This window comes from Fragaria vesca, linkage group LG7 (assembly GCF_000184155.1).
Source record: "Fragaria vesca subsp. vesca linkage group LG7, FraVesHawaii_1.0, whole genome shotgun sequence".
NCBI classification, from domain to species: domain Eukaryota; kingdom Viridiplantae; phylum Streptophyta; class Magnoliopsida; order Rosales; family Rosaceae; genus Fragaria; species Fragaria vesca.
Window position 1 is genome coordinate 7,417,733 of NC_020497.1, and position 10,516 is coordinate 7,428,248.

Here is a 10,516-nt window from a genome sequence, read left to right on the forward strand (position 1 = left end):
AAATACGCTCATCATTGCCTAACTTCGATATTCTTAAATCGGAACGATCCGAACTTAAATATCATACTCAACAGTCGTAAATACAACCTCCCCAAAATACGACTTAAATCCTACGGCCGGATTCTACATTAATTAACCGCAAAAAATACCAAACTTCGGAAATTCACAAACCTATCCAAATCTCATCCAAAAATTCCATAAATCACATCAATAAACTCCCCTTAATATTCCAAATTTAACAACATTAAAATCTCCCAACCGGCGGCTCCGCGGGCAGCGGCGGCCGGAGGCCAATTCCGACGACCTCCAAAACCTATGAAATTTTGACAGAATAATCTCCTCATCATGCTCTACAACTTTCCTGACCAGCAGATCACCCAATTCCAAGCCTAACTAGGCTAATTGAACGAAAACATCCTAAAAGCCCTAGAAATTTCAACTCCACATTTCTTCTTACCTAGCTCAAGAGGGAGTGAGCTGATTGGAGGGGTTGCTGCACGGGAGGAGGGCTACAAAATGAGCCAAGGATCGCCGGTTTTGGTGGCCGGAGGAGGGAGTTCCGACGGCCGGAAGTTCGGGGCAGCCTAGCCTTTCGGGCGGCACCGCTCTCTCACGGCGGCGCTAGGGGGGCTGTCACCGGTCCTGGAAGATAGCAGGGTCGGAGGGCAACCGAACGGGACCGGAGCGGCGGCAGATGGTGGCCGGACGGCGGCGTACGGACGGCGAGAAGTTTCCGGCGGGGGAGAGGCTCGGGAGGAAACCGAGAAGAAGAGAGGAAGAAAAAAGAAAAAGTGAGGGCTGGGTTTGGGCCTGACCAACCCGGTCCATCACCTATATAACAACCCAATTCCAAAAATAAAACACCCCGAAAAATAATACCCAAATAAAAATTACCTTTTACTAGCTAAAATTTACCATTTTTACCGTCGTCGAAATTTTCTCTTACGAATAAACCTCCGCACATAATCGTCCCCGAAACCCCTCTAGAGACCAATTAAACTATTAACTCAATGACGAAGACGGTAAAATTCTTATTATAATCAGGCTAGTAAATAAGGTAAAAATATAAGGGTCGGGATGTGACATATTCGACCTCCAAGTCGCATATCTACAAAATTGATCATGATAAGCATTCATTTTATTTAGTATGATATTGTTTCAATTTTTATCAAGTCTTGAACATACTTTGATTAGCATTTCTTCCAAAGTTGTTCATTCCCCCATCCAATTGTTCCAATTTATCTCCACCTTCATTTTGAAAAGCTTCAGAAACAGCTGATGTTTTTTCGTTAATCAGATTCTGGAAAAAATTTCTTCTCGAAGATATCCGTCTTCCAAGTTGTATATCTACAAAACAGAACAATAATACATGAAACTAATCAAGATATGAAAGTAATTAAGATAAACTAATCAAGTCATTAAATGCATTTATATAAATTGGTTGTCTTTTGATTTTTATTTAGCTGAACATATTATCATACACAGTTCCTTCAAGGTTGTTCATTCTGCCATCCAATAGTTGCATTGCATTTGGATGTTTATATTCCAAAATTTACAGGATATACAGATGTTTTTATGTTATCCAAATGTTTAAAAAAATAAAAAATCTTGAGGATGTTTGAACCACTCCGTATGTTTATGAAACGTATGGTAATCCACAAATTAAAGACAATTTTAAAAAGATCTGAAACATATCATGGTTGAAAAAATCAATCAAAATACATGATCGAGGCTAATGATGATCAGGTGAAATATAGAAAAGTAAGATCACAATGAAGGGGAAAAAAAAAACTGTTAAATGTATCATCAGAGTAACCTACGTTAGTGTGGGAAAAGTAATGTTCTCATCAATTTAAAAAAAAAAATCATATAACCATCAAAATATGACAATGACATTACAGTACCTATCGGATCATTATCAATAGCAAATGACCACTCTGAATCTTCAGAAACTTGACTAACACCAATAGCCTCATCATTAAACCTTTGCATATCCATAGATGTTCCTTCACCTTCAACAGATTCCAAATATGAAGAGCTTCTCTTCCTTGTAGAACTTTTTCTCCTAGGAACCACATCTAAAAAAATAAAATAACAAACTACTCATTCCTGATAATCTTAATCCACTCATTCCTGATAATCTTAATTTTCAATTATTGAATTTATAATTAACAATAATTGCACAAAGCAAAGTTCTTTTCATAGATATTCTCAACAGATGATCTCACTTAATTAGTAAAGTAATAACAAAGAGAATAACTAACTATACAAACCTTTTATGTTTGCATGCTTAGGTGATACATTCTCAGAAACCAATATACTGTCAACTTCTACTGGATCAACATGTTCATTTCCAAAACTATGTTCTTTGAAAAATTTCATTCTTGAAGATACCCGGTTTTCAGGTGCCATACCTATGAGGAAACAACATAAATTTAGAACAAAACTTGAAACTCAGTTAAAAAGAAGAAGAAAAATGGAAATTAAGGACAAAATGAAAATAAAAACATCAAAACATCAATGGTGCAATGATGAATTAATGCAAATAAAAACTTGAAATTGGTTTTGGGGTACAGAGTTTTTCTTTTTTTAATTACACAGAAGATAGTATATTGCACAGGCTAAAAAAAAGTAGAGATAAACAGTGGGGATTCATATATGGGTTCTATTGTCATGTCTGTTAACGATTTACTTGATTCATGTCTAAACCATAAATTCTTAACTACCTTTAAATTAAGAGTGCAAAACCCCCAAATCATATGACAATCAATGTACTAATCCTAAGGTAATCCCATAAAATTGTAAGTATAGACAATACCAATAGCATATACATAATAAAAGTTCTATAATGTAAAAGTTATTAACTCGAAATAGTGAACTTTTAAAGTTTCTGTTCTTATTATTCTTACTATTTTCTTAGAATAAAATCATATTGTTTGTACTGGTATTTTCTGAGAATAGTCAAACAAAATATATATGAAGTCAAGTTGAGGTGAGATACACACACACACAGATGCATTTGCAAATGAAAATGCTAACACAATAACGTTTTATTGGTGGGATGCATCATCATATAAAATAAAAAAGCAAAAACAAAGATCCCTACCCACTTACCCAAATATCTAAAAAAAACTAAAAAATAAAAATAAAAAACGCAAAAAGCTCCGGTGGAATGTTGCATAGCACTACAGTGGGATATTATACATCTTCAATTTGTGTGAAATAAGTGGTTGTCATGGTTTATGCACAAATGATAGATATGGTTGATAAGTTTTTCTTTGGTTGTTGTCATAAAACAATTGAAGATATTGTTTAACAAATTGATGACAATGGCAACGATAATCAGTCATAAACAAATCTGAAAACAAATTTGAAATCTGAAAACAAATTGGATTCGATTACTCACCACGAATTGGATTCGGTTACTCAGCCTTTATAGATACAAACCCAGACAAATCTCCAAAAACCCAGACAAATCCCTTGTACTGAAACCAATTGGATTCGGTCTTTTATAGATACATACAAACCCAGATAAATCTTTACCCAGACTAATCTCTCCAATTATTACTCACCTTTTATAGATACACAAACTCAGAAAAATTCCTCTTCCTCTCTTTTCTCCTCTTCTCTGGAATTTGTCGCTGAAGATAGTCGGTGATCTGTCGCTACTCTTTCTTTAGCAGGTCTCTAAAAAATGTCAGTGCTCTCAGGCCCAACTGTGTGATAAATTCTGGAAATATCTAGTTGCAAGCCCAACTGTTATGAATTCTGGAAATTTCTAGTTGCAGGCCCAACTATTATGAATTCTAGAAATTTTTAATTACAGGCCCAACTGTTATGAATTCTGGAAACTTCTAGTTACAGGCTCAACTGACCCACTGTGTTATTAAGTCTTACAAACAGTAATTAACAACAGTGTTAAAAACAGTGAATCTAGTTATCTGCACAGTGGACAGAAAATATATATATATAGTAAATTGATTGTTGTCTTGTACCTAAGTCTATTTTAATAAAATGTTAACGTGTCTTCTAAAAAAAAACTATATAAATGCAACTACCATTAACAGACGACCATCGACACTTGCTGACTTCCTTCAGTCTGCCGGCACATAGAAGATACGATGTCATCCGTCAAACAACCAGTGGATCTATCTGGTACCTCATGCCACATCAGCAGAGTAATCACATATTATTGCCAACTTGTGACTTGTGAGTAAAGAAAAGGAAGCAGTACAGGCAAATTAAGTTGAGCTTTTCATAAACAAAGACTTGCCTTATCTTTATCTTCATATTGGTTGGAGCTGAGCCGTATAAAGTAAACACCTCACTATCTAAGCCTCTGATATGTTGCTCTCTCTTTCTTTTCGAAATCTACACGAAAAAATCGAGAGGTGTCGTCAACTCTTCAGGTGTCTTGTATCATTTGTGATGTTCCCCCTCCAGACTTGAGGCTAGCGACATTCTGTCCTTTCAGATTTACTTTGATTATTGCTCCCACGTTGTTTCTTACGATATATACTTCAAAAGAAGCCACAGTAAAAATGTTTTTCCTTTCCATCATTTCTGCTAATTCATGGTTTTGTTCATTGTTCTTTATAATGTTCTACAGAAATTCATCCTGCTTTTTTACCTTTGTTCTTGTGTTTTTTTTTTCTTTGTCAAATACAGATTGTGTTCATACCCTGGTCATGTTTTAGTCCGACAAATTTGGAGGAACATATATACATTGTCGAACAGTTAAGGTATGTCATTTAATTTCATTTGTTCTATTTTTCTTTTCACAGAAATATTAAGTTTTATACTATATGTTTTAGTTATGTTAGAAATTTAGAATACGGTTGGTGAGTTACTTGGAATAGATGAGGAAATCCATGTAGAACTCTCGCTTCTCCTCATCAGATCCATCTTCCGGATGCAATCTCAATATAGGAAACTTAATCTCTATTGCTTGTGTTCATTGATGGAGCAAATGTTGAATCCCTTGTATAGTCATATAAAGAATCAAGAACCTCTCATAAAGATTCATAATCCTAAACCCATATCACTAGCTTAATTTATATGAAAATATGTGAGTGTTCTTATTAGTTATTAATTACCTTCAGTAGTTTTAGATGGCGCTAGCTCTTCGCATGTACTAGTAGGACTTGTCTATTGGTATAGACTTTAATTAAGGACCTTAAGGTATATAATTGTACAAATATGTTCCTGTTCTTCGGCAAGCGCATGCATGCTCTGCTAACTGAAGCATAATTATAGGAAGAATGTGGAAGCTGAAGATTGCGGAAGGAGGACCCTGGCTGAGAACACTAGACAATCACGTGGGTCGACAACACTGGGAGTTTGATCCAGATGAAGGAACACCAGAAGAGCGAGCACAAGTAGAAAGAGTTCGTGAGGAGTTCACAAGAAACCGCTTTCGGATCAAACAAAGTGCTGATCTTTTGATGAGAATGCAGGTATGTAAGCTAGCTCATCGATATCTTTGATATATTATGTCACATATAAAGATTGTATCGAGCTTATTACTAATCCATTCATGCGCATGCAGCTTACAAAAGATAACCCTAGTGGACCAATTCCGGCAGCAATTAGAGTGAAGGGAATCGAGGATATAACAGAAAAGGCAGTGACAGTAACAATAAGAAGGTCTCTCAGCTTCTTTTCCTCCCTTCAGGCCCATGATGGCCATTGGCCTGCTGAATCTGCCGGTCCCTTGTTCTTCATTCAACCTTTGGTTATAGCGTTGTATGTCACTGGAGCACTGTGTGCGGTTCTAGGACCTGAACACCAGAAGGAAATAATTCGCTACATCTACAATCATCAGAATGAAGATGGAGGTTGGGGACTACACATAGAAGGTCACAGCACCATGTTCGGGTCAGCGTTAAGCTACATTGCATTGAGGCTGCTTGGAGAGGGTCCTGATGATGGGGAAGGCATGGCCGTGGCAAGAGCCAGGAAATGGATTCTGGATCATGGCGGTGCGGTTGGAATTCCATCTTGGGGAAAGTTTTGGCTTACGGTACGTACGTGTGTGTGTGTATATATATATATAGACACAGGGCTTCTCAGCTACGGACGTCCGCACCAAAACCATTGGTGCGGATTTTCATTTTTGCACCACTTTTCGATCGAATTTCCTCATCTCCACCGTCTTGTATCTAGATAATATTGTGTAGATCATCTATGCAAAATTTCAGCCAATTTGGTAATTGTTAAGGCCCTCAAACTCGAAAAACAAATGGACGGACTGAATTCTATCAAACATGAACCGTTCATGTTTATAACAGAAAGACTCAATTTTGAGGGCCTTAACGATTACCAAATTGGCTGAAACTTTGCAGAGATGATCTACACAATATTATCTAGATACTGGACGGTGGAAATAAGGAAATTCGATCGAAAAGTGGTGCAAAAATGAAAATCCGCACCAAAACCATTGGTGCGGACGTCCGCAACTGAAAAAAAATCATATATATATATATATATGAAGCAAAAATACTGTATTTCTATGCATGTATGCAGCCAATTAAGTCATGTAAATTTTGAGAAGGAGAAATTTAGAAAGTTCATAAGTATATATGCCTCTCCTCTGGTTTTAGGTACTTGGCGTATATGAGTGGTCAGGGTGCAACCCTTTGCCCCCCGAGTTCTGGCTTCTACCGAACATCTTTCCTATTCATCCAGGTTGGTCTTATATCAATTTCGCAAACTGTTAATTTCTTAAGCTCTCAAAGTGCATATATTTGCTAGAACTAATATCTATATCCTAACTGCAGGGAAGATGTTATGCTATTGTCGGTTGGTGTACATGCCTATGTCATACTTATATGGGAAGAGGTTTGTTGGCCAAATCACCGGATTGGTTAAATCATTGAGACGAGAGCTCTACAATGAGCCATACCATCAAATTAACTGGTCTAAAGCCAGAAACACTGTTGCAAAGGTTAGGTACCTAGCTAGACTCGCATAATTCATACACTTAAAGTTCAGCACTAACTGTAGCGATATATACATACATATGTATATTTCAGGAAGATCTGTATTATCCACACCCCCTAGTGCAAGATATGCTGTGGGGATTTCTTCACCATGTTGCTGAACCAGTTCTGGCTCGTTGGCCCTTTTCTATCCTGAGAGAGAAGGCCCTTAAAGTAGCAATCGAGCACGTACACTATGAAGACGAGAACAGCAGATATCTTTGCATTGGTAGTGTCGAAAAGGTACTCTGTGCAGAAGTTTAAGAGAATGAAAATCAAGCTTCATATAGCAGCTTGGTTGATTCAAGTGTAAATGAAATTGATCTAACTAGCTATTTGTGTTCATGAACGCGCATGCAGGTGTTATGTTTGATAGCTTGTTGGGTCGAAGATCCAAATTCGGAAGCATACAAGCTTCACCTGGCCAGAATACCAGATTACTTTTGGGTTGCTGAAGACGGCTTGAAATTTCAGGTTACTCAGATCGGTGAAAATACATATATAGATTTTGAAGATAGACCTGCCTTGCTATTGCTCTTTCTTTAAACAAACAATCCATCACTTAACCATTGTTATATCGTATTCACTATTATGTGCTACACTTACTGTAGAGTTTCGGTAGTCAAATGTGGGACGCTGCCTTTTCCATTCAAGCAATACTCTCTTGTGACCTAAATGAAGAGTATGGGGCTACACTTCGAAAAGCGCACGACTTTGTGAAGGCTTCACAGGTTATATCTACATCTCTGAATCGTGATCACAATTCAGAAATACATTAATTCCGGCCTGTATATATATATATATATAATATAGTATTTGGTACTAAAAATATGCTATTTTGAACCGATGGAACCCAATCAAAAACATAGATTCGAGAAAACCCTGGTGGCGACTACGCAGCAATGTACCGACACATATCTAAAGGTGCATGGACATTCTCAATACAGGACCATGGTTGGCAAGTCTCCGACTGCACTTCAGAAGGACTAAAGGTTTCTAGCTAGCTACTACGCCAACTCTTCTACTATCCAGAATAAGTTTAGTTTTTTCTTTTTAAGTTTCTGGTATCAATTCATTTCAGGTGGCACTCTTGCTCTCACAAATGCCAGAGAAACTAGTTGGAGAAGGAATGGAAGCAGATTGTTTTTATGACGCTGTGAATGTCATTCTTTCTTTACAAGTAAGAACCAATTATCTGAGCATTTAGGTATATATATATACTTGCTAGCTAGCATGTGTGTGTATATATCTTATCTTATAGCCTTGTTCGACTCGCTTTTCGTTCACAATTCCACATCTCTACCGTTAATTTTCTAAAACTTAATGTATAGATCACTTATACAAAGTTACATCCAAATGTAGAGATCGCGTGCAGGCACGTGTGAGTGTGTGCACGTACTCGCGAATTTGTTTTTTAATTACACACATTCTGCCTCAATTTCATTAAACTAATTTACCTTTCTAACAAAATTAATTAACTTCAGAGCATCAGTGGTGGTTTCCCTGCTTGGGAGCCTCAAAGAGCATTCAGTTGGTTGGAGGTAATATGAGCAGTAGTTACACTTATTGTACTACGATATCGATCGATCTACTTAATTTCATATGATATTTAATACATTCGTAATTTTTTTCTTTTATAGAAATTCAACCCCACAGAGTTCTTCGAAGATACTCTTATTGAAAGAGAGTACGTACACATTATCACTAGTTATTGAGTTTTTTTTTTTTTTTTTGTGAAGCTTCATTAGATATCCATGTGTTTCATAATTAATCTCTAGTGCTCATTATATGTCACTAATTTCATAATTTCTAATGCTATGTACGTAATTAATTATTTCAGGTACGTAGAATGCACTTCATCAGCAGTTCAAGGTCTAGCACTCTTTAGAAGATTTTATCCCAACCACCGAAGACAAGAAATAGACAGTTGCATATCAAAAGCAATTAGTTACATCGAAGAAGCACAAAACCCTGATGGTTCATGGTAAACTAGTTTTACGTTTTTTATTTTGTTTTTTTCTATTTCCGACGTAAAATTATAGTCTATGTCTGGTTCTAAAGATGACCTCCTTAAACTCTTTAAGAAATGATGTTTTTAGTTTTAGCATGTATTTTGACGTCAATCAATCACTTATTCCCTAGTTACCTACCCACATATGAATCATACAAATTATTAGCCAAAATAAAGAACTATTTGATTAGCATGTACAATATTCATTTTAATTTTATCTAACGGCCTAGTATTGCTTACGCAATTTTGAATGACTATGAAATTGGTTGATAATTTGTACACACGGTTCTAGCTAGGATATGATTACCTACATGATCAGCCATAAAAATCGTTAAATTAAGTCGCATACTAATATAAAATAGTAACGGCTCTTAAATTAATACTTAAAGTAAAGAGGTCATCTCTACATTCCCATACACACGATCAGATGCCATCTATATGTATCTTGTAGTGTTCCTTTATAACCATGAACTTATGACACACATGCACACACATAATCAGATGCCATCTATATGTATCTTGTAATTTTCCTTTATAATAACCATGAACTTATGACCAATGTTTACTTGGTTCAATTTCATGTGCAACAATTCTAATGTACTTGCAGCGCCCTTCCATTAAAGAAGGGTTCGAGGGTTCAAATTTTTGATGATTCTATCATACATATATAACTAAGTTTCGAAAACTTCTGTATAGGTACCAGCTCCCTAGAAATAGCAGGTAAACACAGATTTAGAAACTTAATTAGTTGTATGATTAATAGGTACGGATGCTGGGGTATTTGCTACACATATGGTACCTGGTTTGGTGTAGGGGCATTAGCAGTCTGTGGGAAAAACTACCAGAATAGTCTCATATTGCGCAAAGCCTGTGCATTTTTGCTATCCAAGCAGCTACCCAATGGTGGATGGGGGGAGAGTTACCTTTCCAGTCAAAATAAGGTGATTAACTATACAGTATATCCAGGCCAAAAGATCATCCAAACAGTACTATTTGAGCATGCACAAGATAACTAGCTAGCTCAAAATTATATAACGTTGATCAATGCTTCTTTAAGGTTTATACAAATCTAGAAGGCAACCGCGCTAATCTGGTGCACACTGCTTGGGCTTTATTGTCCCTCATGGATGCCGGGCAGGTCAGCATATATACTAACTTTTATTACCACACACCAGACATATCTTAATTAAGCGACATTTAATTAGACCTAAATTAATTTTAAATTTGGTTATCGAATTCAGGGTGATGTAGATCCAACTCCCATTCATCGTGGAATAATGGTGCTGATCAATTCGCAAATGGAGGATGGTGACTTCCCTCAACAGGTAAGTTAGTAATATTAATCCTCAAAGTGGTAACATAAGTCTTTCCAGTGGTTAAAAATAAAAATTTAAAATAGTAATTTTTTTTAGAAGATTTAAAGTAGTAATTAAGTCATTTAAGTGATAACGAAAATTTGATGCATGAGATGCATTAACACACCGTTGCCTTATTACTATATCTTCAATCTGTTACTTTGTTTTTT

General features: G+C 36.3%; 1 protein-coding gene across 1 annotated transcript in view; it reads left to right on the forward strand.

The window, feature by feature from the left end:
- The first annotated feature begins 5,261 nt into the window (after positions 1-5,261).
- Positions 5,262-10,516, forward strand: part of LOC101308521 (lupeol synthase-like) — a 6,320-nt gene continuing 1,065 nt past the window's right edge. The window contains exons 1-15 of the mRNA XM_004308432.1: positions 5,262-5,456; positions 5,549-6,022; positions 6,603-6,687; positions 6,780-6,946; positions 7,035-7,223; positions 7,341-7,454; positions 7,592-7,711; positions 7,850-7,972; positions 8,062-8,160; positions 8,465-8,521; positions 8,621-8,667; positions 8,821-8,964; positions 9,755-9,932; positions 10,049-10,129; positions 10,233-10,316. Of these exons, the coding sequence (XP_004308480.1) occupies positions 5,262-5,456; positions 5,549-6,022; positions 6,603-6,687; positions 6,780-6,946; positions 7,035-7,223; positions 7,341-7,454; positions 7,592-7,711; positions 7,850-7,972; positions 8,062-8,160; positions 8,465-8,521; positions 8,621-8,667; positions 8,821-8,964; positions 9,755-9,932; positions 10,049-10,129; positions 10,233-10,316 (2,157 nt within the window). The remainder of the gene's footprint in view (positions 5,457-5,548; positions 6,023-6,602; positions 6,688-6,779; positions 6,947-7,034; positions 7,224-7,340; positions 7,455-7,591; positions 7,712-7,849; positions 7,973-8,061; positions 8,161-8,464; positions 8,522-8,620; positions 8,668-8,820; positions 8,965-9,754; positions 9,933-10,048; positions 10,130-10,232; positions 10,317-10,516) is intronic.